Source organism: Pristiophorus japonicus, chromosome 15, assembly GCF_044704955.1.
Source record: "Pristiophorus japonicus isolate sPriJap1 chromosome 15, sPriJap1.hap1, whole genome shotgun sequence".
Classification (NCBI taxonomy): Eukaryota; Metazoa; Chordata; class Chondrichthyes; family Pristiophoridae; genus Pristiophorus; species Pristiophorus japonicus.
Window position 1 is genome coordinate 124759180 of NC_091991.1, and position 26046 is coordinate 124785225.

At 43.4% G+C, this 26046-nt stretch overlaps 1 protein-coding gene across 5 annotated transcripts in view; it reads left to right on the plus strand.

The window, feature by feature from the left end:
- Positions 1 to 26046, plus strand: part of mettl22 (methyltransferase 22, Kin17 lysine) — a 90262-nt gene that overhangs the window by 48324 nt on the left and 15892 nt on the right. For all 5 annotated transcript variants that reach the window (XM_070900887.1, XM_070900885.1, XM_070900889.1 and 2 more), the window contains exons 7-9: positions 2547 to 2600; positions 10109 to 10189; positions 13773 to 13875. In XM_070900887.1, coding sequence (XP_070756988.1) covers positions 2547 to 2600; positions 10109 to 10189; positions 13773 to 13875 — 238 coding nt within the window. The remainder of the gene's footprint in view (positions 1 to 2546; positions 2601 to 10108; positions 10190 to 13772; positions 13876 to 26046) is intronic.

Below are 26046 nucleotides of genomic sequence, written 5' to 3' on the forward strand. Positions count from 1 at the left end.
TTTTGCCCACTTACTTACCCTTTGCAGATTCTTTGTGTCCTCCTTACAACTTGCTTTCCCACCTATCTTTGTATCAATCAAATTTGGTTACATTACATTCTGTCCATTCATCTAAGTCATTAATATAGATTGTAAATAGTTGCAACCGAGCACTGAATCTTATGGCCCCCTACTAGTTAAAATTTGCCAACCTAAAAATGACCCATTTATCCCAACTCTGTTTTTTGTTACTTAGCCAATCCTCTATCCATGCTAATATATTACCCCCAACACCATGAGCTCTATGTACAAGAATCTTTTTTGTGGCACCTTATCAAATGCCTTTTGGATATCCAAATACACCATATCTACTGGTTCCCCTTTATCCACCCTGCTCATTACATCCTCAAGGAACTCTAATAAATTTGTCAAACACGATTTCCCTTTCATAAACCCAGGTTGACTGCTTGATTGTACTATGATTTTCTAAATGTCCTGCTACGACTTCCTTAATAATTGATTCCAGCATTTTCCCAATAACAGATGTTAGGCTAACTGACCTATAGTTTCCTGCTTTCTGTCTCCCCTCCTTTCTTGAATGGGGACGTTACCTTTGCAATTTTCTAATCTGCTGGGACCGCCCCAGAATCCATGGAGTTTTGGTTGATTATAACCAATGCATCCAGTTCTTTTAAGACCCTAGGATGCAGGCCATCAGCTCCAGGGGATTTGTTAGTCTTTAGTCACATTTGTTTGCCTAGTACTTTTTCTCTAGTGATAATTGTTTTAATTTCCTCCCTCCCTTTTGCCCCCTGATTTTCTACTATTATTGGGATGCTTTTAGTGTCTTTTACCTTGAAGACAGATACAAAATATTTGTTCAAAGTCTCTGCCATTTCCTTGTTTCCCATTACTAATTGCCCAGTCTTATCCTCTAAGGGACTGCGTTTGGCTGCTCTGTGGAGGCAACATGGTGTTGGACGCATGCGCAGAAAAGGGTTAGTGGGAATTGCGCTGGGAGGAAGGAGGTTGGGTGCGGAGTCGGTGATATTTGTCCTAACTCTCGCTTCTGCGCATGCGTTGGGAGACACGTGCAGAAGGGAGACTTAGTACAAATAGTTACTCCGTTTAAGAAACCCTGCCTTGACTCAACATTGCTTTGGTCTTGTGCCACGGATTATTTTGGAGCAAATTAAATAGTGGTCAATCCAGCATTCTATCCCAGACATTGGCTCGGAATTTGCGGTCAGCGGCGAAGCAATGGCGTTCACAGCTGACCTCAAAGAAAGCTTCCCACAGATTGTGTGATCTCTGTGGTAAAAATGTTAGTTTTCTCAGCCTTGATGTGATTGTAGCACTGTTAAAAGGGATCCCCAGTGTATAGCAGCAATGATGCCATCAAGCTCTGTCAGCAACCAATCACTGAAGAATTCTCACATACAGCAAACCAGGAAGTAAAAAACACTGATTTTCAGATTATTGTGCATGATTAGAATTATTTGTGTGACTGAAATGTACAAACATTTTTTAGATAAATTACCAAGTGGCATTTAAAAAAAAATTTAAATAGCTAGAAAAGTTTGCCAACTACTTGTCAAAATCTGAAGAACAAAGGGCCTGAACTTGGCCTTACCGCTGACTGCCGCCGAGTGTTTTCGGCGGTCTTCCCACGGTGACTGATTCCTCTAGATCTGCTGCCGGTGAGAGGGGTTTGCCGCTGGGAACCGTCCACTGACGGCCGCTGGCGCGCAAGTCGCGTAAGTGACCTCCCGCCGAGCTGGCAAATTCCTCCGGGTGGGAGTCGGCGGCAGCAAGAGGAAGGACTGCTGCGTGAAGGCTGGTCTTACCCCGACGGTAAGTAAGAAGACCTGCAAAAAAATGTTAGTAACCTTTTTTTTTCAGCGTTTTTTTAAAAATGTGGATGGGGTCCCCTGAAGGTTTTCCATTGTTTTTTTTAAAGTTTTATTTTTAACTGTTTCCCCCCCCCCCCCCCCTCCCCACTTCCTGGGCCCAACTCAATCCTCGGCGGCACTTTGATGAGGATAGCACTTGCCGCCAAGATTTGGAGCTCCCACCCGCTGCCGCCCAGATTCACGGCGTAAGTTTTTTTGCGGGCAGTACTGGCATATCGTTTATAGGAATCTCCCTGGCAAAGTACTGCCAGGTCTCTCGACGATCCTTTGGGCGGGCCTTGGCTTCCACCAAGTTCAGGCCCAAAGTAACAAAGTAACTGATGTATGAAATGTGTTCCTGTAAAACAAAAAGACATAACATTAAAATAAGCTGTTTAAAAGATGGAAAATTGCAATATTTGAATTTTTGTGAATAAAGCAAAAAGATAAATTCCCCAATTCATGCTTGAAGGGAGCAACATTTATGGCCCGAAGTGCGGCTTCCTGCTGTGATCGGGGAATTTATCCTAAAGTCAATTGATGAGACTATTAGGATATATGGAAAGGAAATGTGTCCTGTTGGGTGATTTCACAGTTGTTGCATTAGAGTGTGTAGTTTCTTCTTTTTGTTTTTTTCCTAAATAAAAGTAAAATATTGTGTTGTGTATGAAACAGGAAGTGAAATCAAAGTGAGGGAATTGGACTGGCTGAGAGATGAATTATGCACAGGTAAGGGATCAGCTCAGTTGCAGTGTATCTCATTTTGCATTGTGCATATATCCCTTTAAGGAGTTAAGCAAAAATGCAGGTTGGAATATTCTTGATTTATGACTTGTTTGTACTATCTCCTGCTGCAGGTAGGTGTGATAAATATTTGGGAGAATTTGCTTTGTTGATGGCCCTCACTTGATCCCAGAACTGGAATGGCTACTGTTTACAAATGACAGTATATTGGTCCCTATTTTCCACTTGTTGCATTTTTGGCACCCACATGTGTTAACGTACAAATCTTTTTTTTTGTACATTTGCGGCAGAAAAAAAATCGGGACTTTCATCAAAACAAATATTTGAATTTGGCGGCGCGCTCTCTGAAGTTGCTTAAAAATGCTCTGGGCATGCGCAAAAAAAGGAACTTCCTGGTCTGGATCAGACATTTTTAAAGGGCCCTTTGTGATTGGATCATTTTTCCTTTTGTGATTGGATCGTGCTGGCTGGATCTTTCTGCAATTTTGAGCATTAAAACCTGCAAAACATGGCTAAGAGGGAAGTGGAAGAGGAATTTGAAGACGAAGGAAGGGCCGTTCGATTTGTTTCACAAATTAGGAAGTGGGATCTGCTGGCATCTCTGGGGGGGGGGGAAAAGCACAAAAGTTAAACCTGCTGTAATGGCTCAACGCGGGGGTGGGGTGTGTGTTAAAGGGACTGCAGTAGATGTGTATTTTGATTTTCAGAAGGCATTCAGAAAGTTGTCTAACTTTTTTGTTAGAAAAATTCAAGCATGTGGTATAAGAGGGAAGATTGCAGGGACAGAACATTAATTTACAGATGGGAATCAAGGAATTAAGTTAAGGGGTTGTGGCACATATTACGGACGTGTTCGAAGTGATGTAAGTAGGTGGTTTGGCAAATGGTATTTTGGATTTTGTAAACCGAGCCATAGAATAGAAGAGTAAAGAGGTAATACATTTGTAAAACGGTATTTATGCAACAGCTAGAATACTGTGTGGTGTTTTAGGCACCCCATTATAGAAAGGGCATTGAAGCATACACTTAAGATTCAGCAGGATGATGCCAGGAATGGGGAACTATAGTTATTAGGAAAGACTTAAGATATTGGAACTATTTCCATGACAGCAAAGAAGATTTAATAGAGGTTATTGACATTTTTTGAAGGGTTGATGAGAGATAATCAATTTATATTACTGAAAGAGTAGGAGAGAGAGTTATGAGAAATTTCTTCACACGCAAGGTTGTTGGAGCATGGAATTCTCTTCCACAAGGAGCGGTGGGGGCAGAGACCTTTGCATTTTTAAAGGATAATTGGATAAGTATTGTAAGCAGAGAAATACACTAGGTTATAAGGAGAGAGAGGAGCATTGGTATTAGTTTACTGTAGTAAAGAGCTGGAACAGATATGGCTAAAAACTCCAGGGACTTGAGCACATAATCTAGGCTGACACTCCAGTGCAGTACCAAGAGAGTGCTGCACTGTCAGAGGTGCTATCTCTCGGATGATATGTTAAACCAAGGTCCCTCTTAGGTGGACATAAAAGATCCATGGCACTATTTCAAAGCGTGGTAGGGAGTTTGCCCTAATTTATCCTAGCCAAATCTGATCCCTCAACCAACATCACTAAAGCAGATTATATGGTCATTATTACATTGCTGTTTGTGGGAGCTTGCTGTGCACAAATTGGTTGCCATGTTTCCTACATTACAACAGTGACTACACTTCAAATGTATTTCATTAGCTGTAAAGTGCTTGGAGGTCCTGAGGTTGTGAAAAACACTATTAATGCAAGCCTGTCTTTATTATACATGTAATCAGAAGAGAATCTTGGTGAGCAAAGATTTGAATTTTGGGAGTGGTGGTAGAAAAGTGCGTTTAGAAAGCACCTGGAATTTGATCTGTCAGCTTAGCTCACCTGGTAGCATTTTTGCTATGTATCAGAAAGTTGTGGGTTCAAGCCCCACTCTAGGACTTGAGTACATAATCTGAGCACACTGTAGTCAAAGTTACCAGTGATATCCTATACATCAGTAGCTCATTGTCTCTCCTCATCCTTCTTGACATCTCTGCTGTTTTAGTCACTGTTGACCATTGCATTTCTTCCAACACTACTACTCCATGGTCCCAAATGTAGCACTGTCCTTCTTCTGTGGTTCCACACCTATAGGTCCCAACAGCATCTCTACCCAGTGCCTGTATAGTCGCTTAGTGTGCCCCAGAGTTCCATTGTTGGACCCCACCTATTCCTCCATCCACAGAGTACACTTTGGCGACATTTTTTGCAATCATGCCATTAGCTTCCATATGTATCAGCAATACCTAACTCTGTCTCTTTGCCCATGATTCAAAAAATGTTAGCCAGCTATCTGACTCTCTGCTTATCAATTCCAGATAAGCTGTAACTTTGAACAGCTCAACATTGTATCACCTGAAGTCATTTTGATCAGCACTCACCAGTTCCAACATCTCTCTGACTCTTGACCTGCTTGGTTGGTTGCTTGGGCTGAACCCAGTGGTTTACAAACTCTGTTTCATACCACACACCCAATCTATCACCAAGACCTTAGCTTTCCCAACTTTGCATTCCACAAACTTTAATTTACCTTGAGCATTGTGCCCTGAGCTTTTCCTAGCATACCTGGACCCTCACTGAGGTTCACTGACTCAGACGATTGAGTTCAAGATCCTCAACTCACCTTCAAAGTCATGCTTCACTTTAGTTCTGCAGTCTTTTTTTTAAATTCCAGGCCTCAGCTCACATCCTCTGCTCTTTTAATTTCCTTTTCTTCCAGTTCACAAAGACCGCATACGCTTCCACTGTATTTGTAGCATTGCCTACCCTCTCCCTTACTTTAGCTCATCTGCTCCTGAAACCTTAAAAGCTTTATCACCTCCAGGCATGATCAATCCCATCCTCCATTCTCCACAAACTTCAGCTAATCCAATCCTTCAGCATGTTCTGCTTGCCCATTGTTCTTTTCCTTGCTGATCGACATTGACCCCTAGTTTCTCAATGTCTCAAGTTTAAAATTCTCATGCTTGTTTTTAAATACTTCCACAGCCTTTCCCCTCTTTATCTCTGTAACCTCCAGCCTTATAACCCTGCACCCACAACATTTTTTCTGACTCCAGCTCCTTGTGCGTCCCACACACCCGGCCCTCCGATCACCCCTCTATTGGCAGCTGTGCTTTTCAGCCACTTTAGTGCCACATTCTGGAATTCGTCCTCTAAATCCCCCCTCCTCTTCACCTCTCTTTACTCCTTTTAAGACCCTCCTTAAAACCCACCTCTTTGACCAAGCTTTTGGTCATGCCTCTTAATCTCTCCTCCTCTGGATTTTTTTTCCTTGTGCCCTGTGATTTTTTTTTTTAACAGCACTATTTTATGACTTTTTAATCCACCACTTCTTCTGCCCCACTGGAGGCCATTCTTTCATAGAAACATAGAAAATAGGTGCAGGAGTAGGCCATTCGGCCCTTCAAGCCTGCACCACCATTCAATAAGATCATGGTTGATCATTCCCTCAGTACCCCTTTCCTGCTTTCTCTCCATACCCCTTGATCCCTTTAGCCGTAAGGGCCATATCTAACTCCCTCTTGAATATATCCAATGAACTGGCATCAACAACTCTCTGCGGTAGGGAATTCCACAGGTTAACAACTCTGAGTGAAGAAGTTTCTCCTCATCTCAGTCCTAAATGGCCTACCCCTTACCCGAATACTGTGTCCCCTGGTTCTGGACTTGCCCAACATCGGGAACATTCTACCCGCATCTAACCTGTCCCGTCCCGTCAGAACCTTGTATGTTTCTATGAGATCCCCTCTCATCCTTCTAAACTCCAATGTATAAAGGCTCAGTTGATCCAGTCTTTCCTCATATGTCAGTCCAGCCATCCCGGGAATCAGTCTGGTGAACCTTCGCTGCACTCTCTCAATAGCAAGAACGTCCTTCCTCAGATTAGGAGACCAAAACTGAACACCATATTCCAGGTGAGGCCTCACCAAGGTCCTGTACAGCTGCAGTAAAACCTCCCTGCTCCTATACTCAAATCCCCTAGCTATGAAGGCCAACATACCATTTGCCGCCTTCACCGCCTGCTGTACCTGTATGCCAACTTTCAATGACTGATGAACCATGACACCCAGGTCTCGTTGCAGCTCCCCTTTTCCTAATCTGCTGCCATTCAGATAATATTCTGTCTTCGTGTTTTTGCCCCCAAAGTGGATAACCTCACATTTATCCACATTATACTGCCTCTGCCATGCATTTGCCTACTCACCTAACCTGTCCAAGTCATCCTGCAGCCTCTTAGCGTCCCCCTCACAGTCCACACCGCCACCCAGTTTAGTGCTATCTGCAAACTTGGAGATATTACACTCAATTCCTTCATCTAAATCATTGATATATATTGTAAATAACTGGGGTCCCAGCACTGAGCTGCACTAGTCCACTAGTCGCTGCCTGCCATTTTGAAAAGGACCCGTTTATCCCGACTCTCTGCTTCCTGTCTGCCAACCAGTTCTCTATCCACGTCAGTATATTGCCCCCAATACCATGTGCTTTGATTTTTCACACCTATCTCTTGTGTGGGACCTTGTCAAAAGCCTTTTGAAAATCCAAATACACCACATCCACTGGTTCTCCCTTGTCCACTCGACTAGTTACATCCTCAAAATTCCAGAAGATTTGTCAAGCATGATTTCCCCTTCATAAATCCATACTGACTTGGACTGATCCTATCACTGCTTTCCAAATGCGCTGCTATTTCATCCTTAATAATTGATTCCAACATTTTCCCCACTACTGATGTCAGGCTAACCGGTCTATAATTACCCGCTTTCTCTCTCCCTCCCTTTTTTTAAAAAGTGGTGTTACATTAGCTACCCTCCAGTCCATAGGAACTGATCCAGAGTTTATAGACTGTTGGAAAATGATCACCAATGCATCCACTATTTCTAGGGCCACTTCCTTAAGTACTCTGGGATGCAGACTATCAGGCCCCGGGGATTTATCAGCCTTCAATCCCATCAATTTCCCTAACACAATTTCCCGCCTAATAAGGATATCCTTCAGTTCCTCCTTCTCCACTAGACCTTCGGTCCCCTAGTACTTCCGGAAGGTTCTTTGTGAAGACAGAACCAAAGTATTTATTCAATTGGTTTGCCATTTCTTTGTTCCCCATTATAAATTCACCTGAGTCTGACTGCAAGGGACCTACGTTTGTCTTCACTAATCTTTTTCTCTTCACATATCTATAGAAGCTTTTGCAGTCAGTTTTTATGTTCCCGACAAGCTTCTTCTCGTACTCTATTTTCCCCCTCTTAATTAAACCCTTTGTCCTCCTCTACTGAATTCTAAATTTCTCCCAGTCCTCAGGTTTGCTGATTTTTCTGGCCAATTTATATGCCTCTTCCTTGGATTGAACACTATCCTCAATTTCCCCCGTTTTTATTTTTACTCCAGACAGGGATGTACAATTGCTGAAGTTCATCCGTGATCTTTCAACGTTTGCCATTGCCTATCCACCGTCAACCCTTTAAGTATCATTTGCCAGTCTATTCTAGCCAATTCATGCCTCAAACCATTGAAGTTACCTTTCCTTAAGTTCAGGACCCTAGTTTCTGAATTAACAGTGTCACTCTCCATTAATAAAGAATTCTACCATTTTATTGTGACTCTTCCCCAAGGGGCCTCGCACAACAAGATTGCTAATTACTCCTTTCTCATTATACATCACCCAGTCTAGGATGGCCAGCTCCCTAGTTGGTTCCTCGACATATTGGCCTAGAAAACGATCCCTAATACACTCCAGGAAATCCTCCTCCACCGCATTGCTACCAGTTTGGTTAGCCCAATCAATATGTAGATTAAAGTCACCCATGATAACTGCTGTACCTTTATTGCATGCATCCCTAATTTCTTGTTTGATGCTGTCCCCAACCTCACTATTACTGTTTGGTGGTCTGTACACAACTCCCACTAGCGTTTTCTGCCTCTTGGTATTCCGTAGCTCCACCCATACCAATTCCACATCATCCAAGCTAATGTCCTTTCTTACTATTGTATTAAATTCCTCTTTAACCAGCAATGCCATCCTGCCTCCTTTTCCTCTCTGCCTATCCTTCCTAAATGTTGAATAACACTGGATGTTGAGTTCCCAGCCTTGGTCACCCTGGAGTCATGTCTCCGTGATGCCAATTACATCATACCCGTTAACTGCTATCTGCGCAGTTAATTTGTCCACCTTATTCTGAATACTTCTCGCATTGAGGCACAGAGCCTTCAGGCTTGTCTTTCTGACACACTTTGCCCCTTTTAGAATTTTGCTGTAATGTGGCCCTTTTTGCTTTTTATCTTGGGTTTCTCTGCCCTCCACTTTTACTTTTCTTCTTTCTATCTTTTGCTTCTCCCCCATTCTACTTCCCTTTGTCTCCCTGCATAGGTTCCCATCCCACTGCCATATTAGTTTAATTCCTTTCCAACAGCACTAGCAAACACTCCCCCTTGGACATTGGTTCCGGTCCTGCCCAGGTGCAGACTGTCCGGTTTGTACTGGTCCCACTTCCCCCAGAACCGGTCCCAATGTCCCAGGAATTTGAATCGTTCCCTTCTGCACCACTCCTCAAGCCACGTATTCATCTGAGCTATCCTGCAATTCCTACTCTGACTAGCACGTGGCACTGGTAGCAATCCTGAGATTACTACTTTTGAGGTCCTACTTTTTAATTTAGCTACTAGCTCCCTAAATTCATCTTGTAGGACCTCATCCCGTTTTTTTTTTACCTATTACGTAGGTACCTATAATCACCACAACAACTGGCTGTTCTCCCTCCCTTTTCAGAATGCCCTGCACCCGCTCCGAGACATCCTTGACCCTTGCACCAGGGAGGCAAACATACCATCCTGGAGTCTCGATTGCGGCCGCAGAAATGTCTGTCTATTCCCCTTACAATTGAATCCCCTATCACTATAGCTCTTCCACTCGTTTTCCTGCCCTCCTGTGCGGCAGAGCCACCCACAGTACCATGAACTTGGCTCCTGCTGCCCTCCCCTGATGAGTCATTTCCCCCCCCCCCCCCCCAAACACTACCCAAAGCGGTGTATCTGTTTTACAGGGGCCCTTGCACTACCTTCCTTGCACTGCTCTTCCTGTTGGTCACCCATTCCCTATCTTGCTGTGTACCCTTTACCAGCTTTCTGGAATTCTTTTACAGCCCACTATCTCTTTGACCATGTCTTTAGTTTATTTTGCCTACTAGTTCATTACATTAATAGCATAATTTAAAGGTAAACTATACCCTAGAAATAACTTGTGTATTAAATATTAGTCCACTAATGTTGCGATAATAATTCCTAGGCTCTTGTTTGATTTTCCTCTTAATTTTAGTTTTTTTGCCAGTACATAAACAGGCAGAATTGTAAATATTAAATATTTTTAAAAGTGTGAATTGCAAATATAGTCTATCAAGACTTTGTTATACACATTATTCCATCTTTTTGTTTCAGACACTAAAAGCCCATATTGTTGGTCAGACGAAGAATTAGCTCAGATGTATGATCATACTGATGTTTTGCTTGCTGCTGATGGTAGGAGGTTTTTATGTGTATAGTATATTGAATTTAAAAATCAATACTACAGGACTGTCTTCAGCCTTTAAGTATTTTAGTGTCTTTTTGAAAGTTTTGAAATACACCAATGTCTTTCCATACATATGAAGGTGAAGCTTTTTATTTTACGATGTGTTTTTATATGTACCATAAATTGGATCTAATGTTTTTTTTTAAAAACTTGTAGCAAATCATCTTACTTCCTAATGCAGTAGGTACCACATCCTCTTAAGACTAGATGTAATAACCTATTGCTTTTGTCAGTGTTATGTACTGTCTGTAAACGGAGTCAAGCTCCAGCTGGAACTCTTTCTCTTCTCTTCTTTAATACTTTTAACGTTAATTTTATTACTGGGCTCAATTTTCCCTAGTTATCCGCGCCATTTTTTTGGCGTGTGCCGTTTTTTTTGGGAGTAAATTAAAATCTCAAGTTTCCCCAAAGTTTCTGCGCCAGTGTAACTGAGTTAGTTACGATTTTTTTTAGGTTCTAATTTTTTTGCGTCGTAACCTGATGTCGGCGCCAGTTTTTCGCATTTAAGCAAGTTTGGCCAACTTGCATTTCTCCTAGGACGGCGTATGTGACCACTCCCAAAAAAACCTTCTGGGCACTTCAGAAAAACCAGCGCACGTTAAAAAATCGGCACAGAAAGACACCATTGTTTTTATGCGGTTTTGGAGGGAGTCAAGAAGACCAAGAATATGCATCATGACGCTTAATTTTTTCAAAGTCAAAAGGGAGAAAATGGAAGTCTAAAACAATTGTTTAATTTTTGATTATTTTCAAAGTACACGTCACCACCAGACGTCTTCTCACCAGGCTCGAGGGTCGGAGCATCAGCTGGCAGAATTGCTCCTTCGTCTGGACACGATCCCCTCTGCCCAGGCGAGGAAGCGATTCGGCTGGCAGACCCTCGAGAGCCCGGTGAGGAGACGTTCGGTGGTGGGGTGGTACTTTGAAAAAAATTAAAGAATTGCATTAGACTTTGTTTCTTCATTGAATGCCTCACATCCCGTTCTAAGCAAGCCTATTGTGCAAACCAGGGTGTGGTCTATACTAAGGCGTCGACCCTAGGGAGAGAGAGGGAAGAAGGTGAGTGCTTTGTCCTGTTTTGAACTTCTTGCAAAGCTACAATTAAATTCAAATATTGACAATGCCATACCTCGTGCAAGCCTTCTGCATGATTATGCTGCTGAGAAGATTGATTAGACATCACCTGAGGAACCTCAGAGCACGATGGGCAGGAGGCCTTACCCGCATCGGGTATATCAAAACAGGCGTTCATACCTGCACGAGTGATGCAGACTGTCTTCTAAGCTGTAATGTCTTCTGTTGTTGTATTTCAGTCTTAATCACTTTGCCCTTATTTCACCAGTCTGTCTTATTAACATTTCCTTTAAACCACGTGCACTCTTGAGATCCCGCGCAGCAGGTGAGCCGGATTTTAAATTGAAAAATGTGCATGCGCAGAATTTTGAATGGGCCTCATAGCCCTTTAAAGGGGCTGCACGGCCCAAAAGAAAATTACAGGGAACATTTCTGTCTATCTCCTCCTGAAGTCTCCTACTATCCTCCTCACCGTTCACTACATTTCTAATTTGTGTTATCTGCAAACTTTGAAATTAAGCCTGTACCCAAGTCCAAGTCATTACTATATATCAAAAAGAGCTGTGGTCTTAATACCAACCCCTGGGAAAGACCACTGTTATACTTCCCTCCAGTCTGATCAATAACCATTCACCACTACTCTCTGCTTTCTGTGTCTTAGACAATTTTGTATCCACACTGCAACTGCCCCTTTTAATCCCATGGAGAAATTATGCTCTTTGCCATTTCTGGCTAGCCTCAGAAGAGCTTCCCCTTTCCCTTGTCACTTTATAAAAGCCACAGCCTCAAACCAGTCTTCATCCTTTTTTTTTCTCCTGTCATTGTTGCTCAGAATAAGTTCTCCTCTGTTTGTCAGTTGAGTGTCTGGTCTATTTTTAGCCACTGTTTCTGTCGACATGGTCTTCACAAGTCAGTTGCAGAAGTTTGAACACAATATTTTCTTTTTCCTTTCTAAATAACTTTGATCAAATGGAAGATTGTTCCATTTTTGTGCATTCCATTGTGGGCCTTTTTCAGTAACTAATAGTCATTAACATTGTCTTTGTTGCTTTCCATTGAGGCACAACTTAAAAAAAAAATATATGAAGTTTATTTCCATCTCTTCAATAGGACATGCTAAAAAAGATATAAGCTTGGAAGAAGTGAGCCTTCAGAATAGGGTCTGAAAAGATACCCAACCATTTCAGAATCTACCCAAAAAGATTCCTATCACACAGGAGGCATCAGTCATTCAAATGGCCAATTATCAACATGAGCAGCAGTCTAATCAGGCTTTATGCTTTATAACTAATGGCAAGGGAACCGTGGCAGTCTATGTCCAATTTCATGCATGTATTTTGTTAGCTCTGATACTACACAATCATCCCCCAGGGCCCTTCAAAGCAAAGGTACAGATGTAATCTGAAGTACCTTCCAATAATGCTTTGACTATCATATTAGTTGAAAGAGTGCCGAACAAACGCTACACATTTATTGCATAGGGATGTCAGTTGCTCTTACACCCATGTTTCTGAACTGGCTCAATAATTGTTCTTCAGTATTTCTTCTGGTTAGCAAATTGGACTGAAGCCCCTGTAGTGTTGTCAAATGGTCTTGCACACCCACAGTGGAGTTAGCTCAGACACTTTGGGGGAGAAATTGGCCTCCTTTGCACCTCCGGGGGGGGGGCGATAATGGGATGCTACTGGCTTTCCAACCGGATGTGGCGAAAGTACCGACACAGGTTAGCATTGGCGGTAAACCTTAAAGCCATGATCTCCTGTGCCCCGGAGATCGTGATGTCATCTGGGGCGCAGCACTCCGGTACCGCACCGGATGCTAGCTTCGGTTCCACCCCCTCACCAGGCATCAACACCGGCAGCTGCAGGAGGCATTGTGAGGTCAGCCGGCCGCTAGAGGAGCAGTAGGGAATTGCCGGTGAGGTAGGCAAAACAAGATTTTAACAACCCTGTGGACGCTTTTTTTCAATTTTGCTACTGCCGCCATTGATCAGCCCTGCACTGCTTGGGAATGATCGTTGTGGATCACGGGAGCCATCGCTGAGCAGTGGATTTGTTTCCTTGCAGAGCCTGCAGCAATGGGCCTTCCCTTTAAGGAAGGGAAGGAGCCTCTGATCCCGGCAACGCTGCACTGGACATTCTGCAGTGCTCTGCTGCTACCGGCCCTCTTGCCTGGTTTAGCGCCCCAAGGGAAGTGATGGCACTTGATTTAGCACTCCACTTCCCTCCTGGAGCGTTAAACCAGAAGTTCGCGTCCGCAAGAATTGTGTAGCGCCCGGCGATACTTTTGCTCTCTGCAAAAGTCATCGCCCCAAACAGGTGCTACGCTATTTCGAGTCTTTTTGAGCTATGTTTGTTTTAATTTTAGCATCGAGTATGTGGGTAAAGCATAGGTTCCATAGGTTTTAAATTGTATGTGCGCTCTGTTAAATGTATCCCTTTCCTCTTTTTATTACAGTATTCTATGATGATGAATTAACAGATGCATTTTTTCAGACAATCTACAGAATTTTGAGCAATTTGAGAAATCCAAGCACCATATATTTCTCTGTAGAGAAACGGTAAGTCCGAAAAGGAAATTCAGAAGAAGCATTTAGTATATATTGTAAAAACTGCCTTTTTGAGGGTTGCGGTGAAAATCTAATAAGGAAGTTATTGCAAAAAAACATTAGAAACCAATGTATAATGCTGTTTTGTACATTAAAAGTTACCCTTGGCTGGTATTTTTGATTTCGACTCAGAATGGTTACAGCACAGAAGGCGGCCATTGGACCCGACAAGCCTGTGCTGGCTCTCCCCCCATCCTTTCCCCATAGCCCTGCAATTTATTTTCCTTCAGATACTTATCCAACTCCCTTTTGAAAGATAAAATTGAGTCTGCCACCACCATCCTTTCAGGCAGTGCATTCCTAACCACTCGCTGCATAAAGTTTTTCCTTACTTCGCTTTTGCTTCTTTTGATAAATCTGTATCCTCTGGTTCTCGACCTTTCTGCCAATAGGAACAGTTTCTCTCTCTCTACTCTGTCCACACCCCTCATGATTTTGAACACCTCGATCAAATCACCTCTCAATCTTCTCTGCTCCAAGGAGAACAACCCCAGCTTCTCCAGTCTATCCACGTAGCTGAAGTCCCTCATCCCTGGAACACTCTTGTAAATTTTCTCTGTACCTTCTCTAAGGCCTTCACATCCTTACTAAAGTGTGATGCCCAGAATTGGACACAGTACTCCAGTTGGGGCCGAACCAGTATTTTATACAGGTTCATCATAATTTCCACACTTTCGTACTCTATACCTGTATTTATGAATCCCTGGATCCCGTAAGCCTCATTACCTGCCCTGACACCTTCGACGAGTTGTGCACACATACCCCAGATCTCACTGTTCGTGCACCCACTTTAGGATTGTACCATTTAGTTTATATGTCGTCATTCTTTCTACCAAAATGTATTACTTTACACTTTTCTGTGTTAATTTTCATCTGCCACGTGTCTGCCCATTTCACCAGCCTGTCTATGTCTTCCTGAAGTCTTTCATTCTCCTCCTCACTGTTCACTATAATTCCAAGTTTTGTGTCATCTGCAACTTTTGAAATTGTGCCTTGTACACCCATGTCCAAGTCATTAATATATATCAAGAAAAGCAGTGGTCCGAGAACCGACCCCTGGGGAACACCACTCACTGTATACCCTCCTCCAGGCCGAAAAATAACCGTTCATCACTACTCTCTGTTTCCCATCACTTAGCCAATTCCGTAGTCATGCTGCCACTGTCCCTTTTATTCCATGGGCTTCAACTTTGTTGGCAAGCCTATTATGTGGCACTTTGTCGAATGCCTTTTGGAAATCCATGTACACTATGTCAACTGCATTACGCTTATCAACCCTCTCTGTTACCTCATCAAAAAAACTCAATCAAGTTGGTTAAACACGATTTGCCTTTAACAAATCTCTGCTGGCTTTCCTTAATTAACCCACAATATCCAAGTAACTATTAATTTTTTTCCTGATTACTGTTTCTAAAAGCTTCCCCACTACTGAGGTTAAACTGATCGGCCTATAGCTGCTGGATTTATCTTTACACCTTTTTTGAACAATGGTGTAACATTTGCAATTCTCCAGTCCTCCTGGCACCACCCCCGTATCGATGGCAGATTGGAATATTATGGCCAGTACCTCCGTGATTTTCGCCCTCAATTCCCTCAACATCCTAGGATGCATTCCATCCACTCCTAGTAATTTATCTACTTTAAATACAGCCAGCCTTTCTAATACTCTACTTTATCAATGTTTATCCTATCAAGTGTCTACACGATCTCTTCCTTCACTGTCTATGGCAGCATTTTCTTCCTTGGTGAGGACAGATGCAAAGTACTCATTTAGCACCTCAGCCATTGCCCCTGCCTCCATGCATAGGTCTCCTTTTTGTTCCCTAATCAGCCCCACCCCTCCTTACTATCCTTTTACTATTTATATGTCTATAGAAGATTTTTGAATTACCTTTTTATGATGTCTGCCATTCTATTCTCATATCCTCTCTCTGCCCCTCTCATTTTCTTTTTCACTTCTCCTCTGACCTTTTTATATCTAGCCTTTTCTCAGATGTATTTGCAACCTGACATCTGTCATACGCTTGTTTTTTCTGCTTCATCACCTTCTCTATCTCTTTTGTCATCCAGGGAGCCTTGACTTTAATTGCCCTACCTTTTCCCCCAGTGGGAATGTACCCAAACTATTTCCTCTTTAAAGGCAGCCCATTGTTCCATTACAGTTTTGCCTGCTAATCTTTTTGATTCCCGTTTACCTGGGCCAGATCCTTTCTCATCCCACTGAAATTGACCTTCACCCTCCCACCCCACCCCCCCTCCCCCCCAGTTAAACATTTTTACTCCAGATTGCTCCCTGTCCTTTTCCATAGCTGATCCAACCCTTATGATACTAGGATCACTGTTCACTAAGTGGTCACCTACTGACACTTGCTCCTCATTCCCCAGAACCGGATCCAGCAATACCTCCTCCCTCATCGGGCGGAAACATACTGATCAAGAAAGTTTTCCTGAATACACTTCAGAAATTCTTCTCCTTCTCTGCCCTTTACACTATTACGATCCCAGTCTACATTAGGATAGTTGAAGTCCCCCATTATTACTACTCTGTAGTTCTTGCACCTCTGTAATTTGTCTGCAAAGTTGATCCTCCATATCTTTCCCACTATTTGGTGCTCTATAGAATTCACTTAATACTGTAATGGCACCTCCATTATTTCTTAACTCTAGCCATATAGATTCTGTCCTTGACACCCCCCCCCCCCCACCCCCCCCCCCCCCCAGGACATCCTCCCTCTCCAGCACTATAACATTCTCCTTAAGCAATACTGCCACACCACCTCCTCCTATCTTTCCTTCCCTATCTTTCCTGCACATCTTATAACCAGGAATATTTAATAGCCAATATTTTTTGAGCCAAGTCTCAGTTATTGCCACAATATCATATTTCCATGTGGCTATTTGTGCCTGCAGCTCACTTACCTTGTTGATGAAAATATGAAATAGACTTGGTTTTCTACAGGAGGAAAGTTGTTAATGAAAGTATTTATCAATATTACTGTACAAATCGATTCAGGCAGGTGTGGCCAACCTTTTTGAGCAATTGATTTGGATTGTTGTAATGCAGCCAGTGAGTGAGCTGCATCTGATTAAGGGTGCACTTACACTATAACTGTGCATGTGAAACACAAACTGCTTTGGCCCAATGCTAAAGTTATAATGGCCCAGAAATTCCTCTCTAGGTCTTCCCGTGGGCAAAGCACTGTAGAAAGGACAGAAAATGCGGACTTCCCTTAAGCTGCTGCGCCCGCTTGAGATCCCGGTCCGGAGGCCTCGCGTAACTGCGCGTCGCAGCACGTTCACGTTGGGACGTCCGCAGGAGTCACGTGGGCCTGGACACCCTCTCACAGGTAAGTATTTTCTCATTCATAGTAATGGGGGATTCATAAGTTACGAAACTCCTATTACTGTGACTGAGAAAAACCCCAAAACTCTCAAACACTGCATAAAACATTTTAAAAAAAACACCTCCCATAAATACACTAATAGAAATTAAAGTTGTTATAAATGTTTTTTAAAGAAAAATAATTTGCCGATCTTTTTTTTAGGGTTAGGGTTTAAAATAACATTACCTGAGTGGGCAGGGTTTTAACAAATGTTTGTTTTTAATTTTAAATGTTTTTGATATGTTTTTAAACTCTTACGCCTGTAAAAGTAGGCTATTCAACAACTTCTATCAGGCGCAAGAGTTTTGAGGACATTTTCCGGGCAAGATATGCATAAAACCTGCAATCTTGCCCATGCAAATGTCCTCGCTCCTGATCTGCGGGTGATCTGTCAAGCCCCAGTTTGACGGATCGGAAAAGCCGGTTTTCAGTGCATGCGCATTGTGCACTGAAAACTGGCTTTGCCGATGCCTTCCCAGGTCCGTAGAAACTTAGTACGGGCCCGGGACGTCAGAATTTCCAGCCATTGTAAATGGATCTTTAATTGCGCTCTCCTTCCTCCTGAGTCTCTGCCTGCTGCCTTTTTCACTTGTATGCCTCTTTCTTTTGCTACAGTGCCTCTTACTCTGCTTTCACTCTCTGTTGCTCGCCACTCCTTTTTTACTTTTCTTTTTTCTCTTTCCCTTTTCTTGTGTTTCTAATTTTATTTTTTTCTCTCGTCGTTTTCTCTCTAACTATAGATATTGAGGACAGCAGCATTAGGACTATTTAGGGCATGATGGAAAGGGATCCAGTGATGTTGCAGGGCTTAGGGTGGGACAGTCTGTTGGTTGGATGTCAACCACGGCGGGGGGGGGGGGGCGGGTGGAAAGGATTAATGGCAATCTCACTAAACCTTTGAGAGTCTGATCAGTCAGTTGCTGCTAATCTTTTGCTCCCACTCTACTACAGACTGACAAATCAGTGAGGTGGGCACCAGCATTAAAAGCTTTGACCTCTGAATAAACTCTGCTGGTGGACTTGTGGAAGTTAAAAAGAGATCTCAGGCACAGCCATGGGCTTTGTCACCAGGAGCACACTGGATTGTTGGGCAGTTTTCCACCTTCAGTCTGGATTTTCAGTATTGTGCATTCCTAAGGCAGGTCCCAACTAAAAGATGAGAGCAGCACTGTTGGGACCAGGAGCTGCATGTCAATCCAATGCAATCCTGCTGAGAAAATCTGTAGTACTGCCTGAGCCTCTTTTTTTTAAATCCAGTGAACCCACCTGAAGGTCAGCTGTTTCTGTGGTGCGGGGGGGAGAGAAACCTGGAGCTGCACAGGTCAGGTTAGATCAGGCAGCAGGCCAGATTTGGCTTGTGGGCCGCGGATTGGACATTATTGGACTACAGTTAATTTATTACTTTGTGAACTATGGACTTATAAAAATAAGTAATCTTGCTGCCTAGGAAAGGAACAATTATTCACTTACGGCACTGGATGTCAGTGTCAAGTACTCCCAGGTCAAACGTAGCAAGGACCAAGTCCAAATTGAGACTCTTACTCTGTCCAATAATGTGCCTTAGCTTCAATCTCACTCTCACATAGGATTACATAGGATATACGGCACAGAAACAGGCCATTCGTCCCAACCAGTCCATGCATAGCCTCCTCCCGTCTTTCCTCATCTAACTATCAGTATAACCCTCTATTTTTCCTTCTTCCTCATATGCTTGTCTAGCCTCCCCTTAAATGCATCTATACTATTCGCTTAAACCACTCCCTGTGGTATCGAGTTCCATATTCTCACCACTCTCTGGGTAAAGTAGTTTCTTCTGAATTCCCTACTTGATTTCTTGGTGACTATCTTACATGGATGGCCTCTAGTGTTGATCTTCCCCCACAAGTAGAAAACACTCTATCAAAACCTTTCATAATTTTAAAGACCTCAATTAGGTCACCCCTCAGCCTTTTTTAAAGTGAAAAGCGACACCGCCTTTTCATCCTTTCCTGATAGGTATACCCTCGCATTTCTGGTATCATCCTTGTATATCTTTTCTGCATCCTCTCCAGTGCCTCTATATCCTTTTTATAAGATGCCAACCAAAATTATACGCAGTACTCCAAGTGTGGGCTAACCAAGGTTCGATACAAGTTAAGCATAATTTCACGACTTTTCAATTCTATCCCTCTAGAAATAAACCCTAGTGCTTGGTTTTCTTTTTTTAATGGCTTTGTTAACCTGTATCGCTACTTTTAGTGATTGGTGTATTTGTACTCTGAGATCTCTATGCTCCTCTACCCCACCTAGACTCACACCCTTCAAGTAATAAGTGATCTCCCTATTCTTCCTACCAAAATGTAATAGCTCACATTTATCGGTGTTGAATTTCATTTGCCAATTATATGCCCATTCTTCAAGTTTATTAATGTCTTCTTGTAATTCATTGCAGTCCTCCTTAGGATTAATTATCCCACCCCCCCAATTTGGCCTTTTGAAAATCTAGATAAATTGCATCGACTAAATTACCCTTGTCTATTCTCTCATTTTTTGAAGAGGTTAACAATGAGGTTGGTCAAGCAAGACATTCCCTTTTGAAATCCATGCTGACTATTCATTATTATATTTTTGGCTTCAAGACGCTCTTCTATTTTCTCCTTTAGTAGGGATTCAATAATTTTTTTTCTACCATTGACGTTAAGCTGACTGGTTTATAGTTCCCTGGACATGTTCTATCTCCCGTCTTAAATATAGGTATTATGTCAGTTATCCACCAGTCCTCTGGCACTACACCTATTTCTAATGAATTGGTAAATATGTATAGTACAAGTGCAACGACTAAAATCCGAACACTTTGGACCGAGGCCATTCTGGATTCCGGGCTTTTGCAAACTTTCGATTTGCTTTCTGATGTCATGAATCCAGAAACACCCGAGCCCAGGTTCGAGTATTTCCGGATTTCAGAACATCAGAAAGGGTGGGGGATTCCTGCCAAAGAGTCGTTTGGGCTGTCCGGCCCCATCGAGGAGGATGTCGTCGGGCGGGGCCCCACCAAGGAGGTTGTCACCAGGTGGGGCCCCAGCAAGGATACATCGGGTGGGCCAGTTCTACCCAGGAGCTGTTCGGGTGGGCCCCGCCAAGGGGTTGTCGTCTCGGTGTTAATGTCAGGCAGGGCCCTGCCGAGGTGGTGTTCAGGTGGGCCCCGCCAAGGAGGCCCTGAGGTAAGGGCAGCGGCGGGCCGGGCAATGCTCGAGATCGGGCAGCAGCGGGGCCCCAAGGTCTGCAGGGTCGTCTGGTCCGGATTCCGGAACATTTTACGGATTCCGGATGTCTGCCACCGATGGTTCCGGACTCCGGTTTCTCGACGCTGCACCTGTAATGTCTCTGCTATCTCTTCCCTAGATTCTTTTAAAATATGCGAACGGACATGAGGGGGCCGAAATTCAGGGTCCGGATAAGACCCGTTACTGCCGGTTTGCGGTGGCCATCCGGCGAAATTCCATGGCCACTAATTTCTGGTCGAATGGCTAAATTAAGCAGGGGTTATTTCTGGCGGTCCCACTTCCGCTACGCCATTGCCGAGCAGCCGTAAGTGTGTCATCAGTGCACGTACCGCGGGGACCCCCTGCCCCCGTCCATATTCAGGCCGAAAAATTGAATCCCCGCCGAGCAGTGCCCCCGACGGCTTTCTCTGTCGGTCACCTTCTAGTCTCCATGTAAGCCCTGGCTGCGTGGCGGCCATTAAAGGCAAGGGCCCACTTCCACGACAGCCATTTAATTTTTTTTGCCCTGCCGACTTCCATGTCAGCCGGACTATTGTGCCCCCGGGTTTGGCCAGGCCACCAACAGGAAGCCTGGCACCCGCTCTTGGATGCCAGGCCACTGGCCTGGCCCAAACCCTCCCTGGTGGCCCAGTGGCCGATTCTAAATAATGGCTGATTATCTTCCCTTTAAAGCAGGGGAGGTACGTGGTGACGCAGATGCGCAATGACTTCACCACCACTCCGCTGCTGAGTGACAGCGGCGGAGAATCCGTCCTGCCTCCACTTCCGCCCTTCACCTGTACTTACCGCCCCCATTATGACCGACTTCCTGGCCGCTTAAAAAAAAAAGACAGAGCTGAATACCGATTTAAGAGTTGACCTCATCCTACCTGGCGGTGAAAAAAAAAATCATAAGACGCCAACTTTCTGGCAGGCCTGAATTTCAGCCCCGGGGTTTTCTGAATTTTATTAATTTTTTTTTTATATATATATTATATATATCTATTTTAAATGCAGTTATTTTATTAATAATCTCATATCCACCTGTTCTTTCTGTCTCAAAATCAGCTTTTCTCCAATCTATTATCCTGAACTGCGACATACTTATGTCTTTCTCTGTTATTATTTTAAAGCGTGTTATATTATGTACCTCTACTTTTACTTCTCTTATCTACTCTAGTTCATTCCCCATTATGAGATCCAATTGCAAATCCTCATTTGTTGGGCTTTTTACATATTGGGTTAGAAAGGATCTTGTACACATTGTAGGAACTCCATTCCCTTATTCACTTTATCTACCCCTTCTATCCAATTAATATCAGGGTAGTTGAAATCCCCATGATAATTATTCCATGTGTTTTACTCATTTCCATAATTTGTTTGCATATTTCTTCCTCCACCTCCCTTCCTGTATTCAACATATCATCATCATAGGCAGTCCTTCGAAATCGTGGAAGACTTGCTTCCACTCTAAAAATGAGTCCTTAGGTGACTGAACAGTCTAATACGAGAACCACAGTCTCTGTCACAGGTGGGACAGATAGTCATTGAGGGAAGGGGTGGGTGGGACTGGTTTGCCGCACGCTCTTTCCGCTGCCTGCGCTTGATTTCTGCATGCTCTCGGCGATGAGACTCGAGGTGCTCAGCGCCCTGTTGGATGTACTTCCCTCATCTAGGGCGGTCTTTGGCCAGGGACTCCCAGGTGTCAGTGGGGATGTTGCACTTTATCAGGGAGGCTTTGAGGGTGTCCTTGTAACATTTCCTCTGCCCACCTTTGGTTCGTTTGCCGTGAAGGAGTCCCGAGTAGAGCGCTTGTTTTGGGAGTCTCTTGTCTGGCATGCGAACAAAGTGGCCTGCCCAGCGGAGCTGATCAAGTGTGGTAACTGCTTCAATGCTGGGGATGTTGGCCTGGTCGCATCTGGTGCATCTGGATTTTCAGGATCTTACGGAGGCATCGTTGGTGATATTTCTCCAGTGACTTTGTAAAGACTTTGAAAACAGAGAGACAGACTATTATCTGAATGGTGACAGATTAGGAAAAGGGGAGGTGCAACGAGACCTGGGTGTCATAGTACATCAGTCATTGAAGGTTGGCATGCAGGTACAGCAGACGGTTAAGAAAGCAAATGGCATGTTGGCCTGGAGTATTGTGTACAGTTTTGGTCTCCTAACTTGCGGAAGGACATTCTTGCTATTGAGGGAGTGCAGCGAAGATTCACCAGACTGATTTCTGGGATGGTGGGACTGACCCATCAAGAAAGACTGGATCAACTGGGCTTGTATTCACTGGAGTTCAGAAGAATGAGAGGGGACCTCATAGAAACGTTTAAAATTCTGATGGGTTTAGACAGGTTAGATGCAGGAAGAATGTTCCCAATGTTGGGGAAGTCCAGAACCAGGGGTCACAGTCTAAGGATAAGGGGTAAGCCATTTAGGACCAAGATGAGGCGAAACTTCTTCACCCAGAGAGTGGTGAACCTGTGGAATTCTCTACCACAGAAAGTTGTTGAGGCCAATTCACGAAATATATTCAAAAGGGAGTTAGATGAAGTCCTTACTATTAGGGGGATCAAGGGGTATGGCGAGAAAGCAGGAAGAGGGTACTGAAGTTGCATGTTCAGCCATGAACTCATTGAATGGCGGTGCAGGCTAGAAGGGCCGAATGGCCTACTCCACCTATTTTCTATGTTTCTATGGCTTGAGGTGTCTACAGACTCTGAGCCATACAGGAGGGTGGGTATTACTACAGCTGTGTAGACCATGAGTTTGGTGGCACATTTGAGGGCCTGGTCTTCAAATACTCTTTTCCTCAGGAGGCCAAAGGATGTACTGGCGCACTGGAGGCAGTATTGAATCTCGTCGTCAATGTCAGCTCTTGTTGATAAGAGGTTCCCGAGGTATGGGAAATGGTCCACCTTGTCCAGGATTAAGATAATCTACTTTGATTTTAGAAAATCTACGTCAAGCCATATATGGACTTTGTATTTTATATGTCCTGATGACTGGGGAGGCAGTGCTGTGCAGCGAGGACAGGCTGGTGGATTAGGTGGCCTGTAGACTACCCATATTCATGTGATTGATCCTTTATTATATTTTATCTCTCTCGATATGGATTCTATTTCTGTCTTGCTGATAGCTGCGTCACATTTTTCTACTGCCATTATGTTATCTCTAATATGTACAGCTACTCCATCTCCCATTTTCCTTCTATCTTTTCTAAATATGTTATACCCTGCAAAGTTTAATTCCCAGACCTTATTTTTCTGTAGCCATATCTCAGTAATCCCTACTACATCTGGTTCCTCGCAATGCATGATTGCCTCCAGCTGCCCTGTTTTATTATGGATACTGTGTGCATTGCTGTACAGACAGTGTAACTAATTTTTAATAGCAGTTCCTTATACTTTATTTTTACCCATCTTTTTATACTCCTGTTCCATAACTCCATTTATTCCCTATCCATCAATGTCCTCCCTTACTTTACTCATTCCTATGTTTTCTTTTCCTGCTTTATTTATATTTAGGCTGGTTTCATTTCTTGTAGCTCCCTCCCCGCATCTTACTAGTTTAAAGCTTTTGCCCCCTCCGCTAGGACACTGGTTGCATCCCGGTTCAAGTGGAGCCCGTTCCATTGGTACAGCTCTTTCTTGTCCCAGAACTGGTGCCAGTGTCCCATGAAAATCACAATGGCCCTCAAAGTGCGCACACGCCCGTAGCATGCAAAGCACATGCACCTAAACCTGGTACTTGTGATTGTCAATAATCCTTTTGACAGATTACATGCATCCGAAGGTAATGGGCCTCCGCGGCGGAGAGTTGGGCTATTTGCCCATTTATTCCCTATCCATCGATGTCCTCCCATTGACATTCTTACGACTCAACGTAAGATTTTGTTTCAATAATTTAAACATTTAAAATCCTGTTAAATAAGGTAAGTTTATTTTTAGACCCTTTAAAATATGTGAATTTATTTTTCAAAATTAATTTTTGTTTTAGATTAATTACATTCCAATTTGATTTTTAAATGTGACGTTTTTCTAAATTTATTTTAAGTGCTTGTGTGTTTTGGAGGTATTCCGATTCATACTTGTGGTGATTCTGCATGTACGGAACTCACATTAAGTATGAATGGGAATACCCCTACTTGGATTGATTGGGCTGGCCCACAAAGTGCTTAAGTCCCTGGGATATACGTGCGCCTCTATGCAGGTCTTCACATAGAGCCCCAGGACCACAAGTCTCCGAATCTCCAGGACCACCAGGTTAAATTCATAGAAATTTTTCAGGTCGGAGGCATCCGACCGCAATATCTGGGCCAATGTGCTTGGGCAGAGTCAACACTGATTTATAAAGGGAAATTCGTGTTTGACAAATTCATTTTTGAGGTTGTAACTAGCTGGGTGGATAAGGGGGAATCTGTGGTGGTAGTATTTTTGGATTTTCAGAAAGCAATCGAAACGATGCCACATGAGGTTATTACACAAAATTAGGGCTCATGGGATTGGGGGAAATATATTAGCATGGATTGAGGATTGGTTAGCCAACAGAAAACAGAGTAGGAATAAATGGGTCATTTTTGGGTTGGCAGGCTGTAACTAGTGGGGTACTGCAAGGATCAGTGCTTGGGCCTCAGCTATTTACAATCTGTATCAATGACTTAGATGAGGAGACTGAGTGTAATGTATCCAAATTTGGTGATAATACAAAGCTAGGTCGAAAACTAAGTTGTGAGGAGGTTGCAAAGAGGCTGCAAAGGGATATGTTAAGTGCGTGGCAAAATCATGACAGATGCAATATAACATGGAGAAATGTGGTCGGAAAAATAGAAAGGCAGTATATTTTCAAATGGTGAGCGATTGGGAAATGTTGTTCAGAAAGGCCTGGGTGTCCTTATACATGAATCACCTGAAAGTTAACATGCAGATTCAGCAAGCAATTAGGAAAGCAAATGGTATGTTAGCCTTTATTGCAAGAGGATTGCAGTATAAGAGTAAAGGTTCACAGGTTCCCCCTTATCCACCCTGCTAGTTACAACCTCAAAAAACTCTCTTAATTTGTCAAATACGAATTTCTCTTTAAATCCATGTTGACTCTGCCCAGTCATATTGGCCCAGATATTGCGGTCGGATGCGGTGGCCTTGGTGAGATCACACCAAGTACTGTGTACCTAAGGAAGGATATACTTGCCTTAGAGGGTAAGCAACAAAGCTTCATCAAACTGATTTCTAGATGGGGGATTGTCCTATGAGGAGAGATTGAAGAGACTAGGCCTATATTCCCTAGAGTTTAGAAGAATGAGAGGTGATCTCATTGAAACATTAAAAAATTGTTATGAGGCTTGACAGGGTAGATGCTGGCAGGATGTTTTTCCTGGCTGGGCGGTCTAGAACCAGGGATCACAGTCTCAGAATAAGGGGTCGGCCATTTAGGACTGAGATGAAGAGAAATTTCTTCACTCAAAGGCTTGTGAATGTTTGGAATTCTTTACCTCAGAGCTG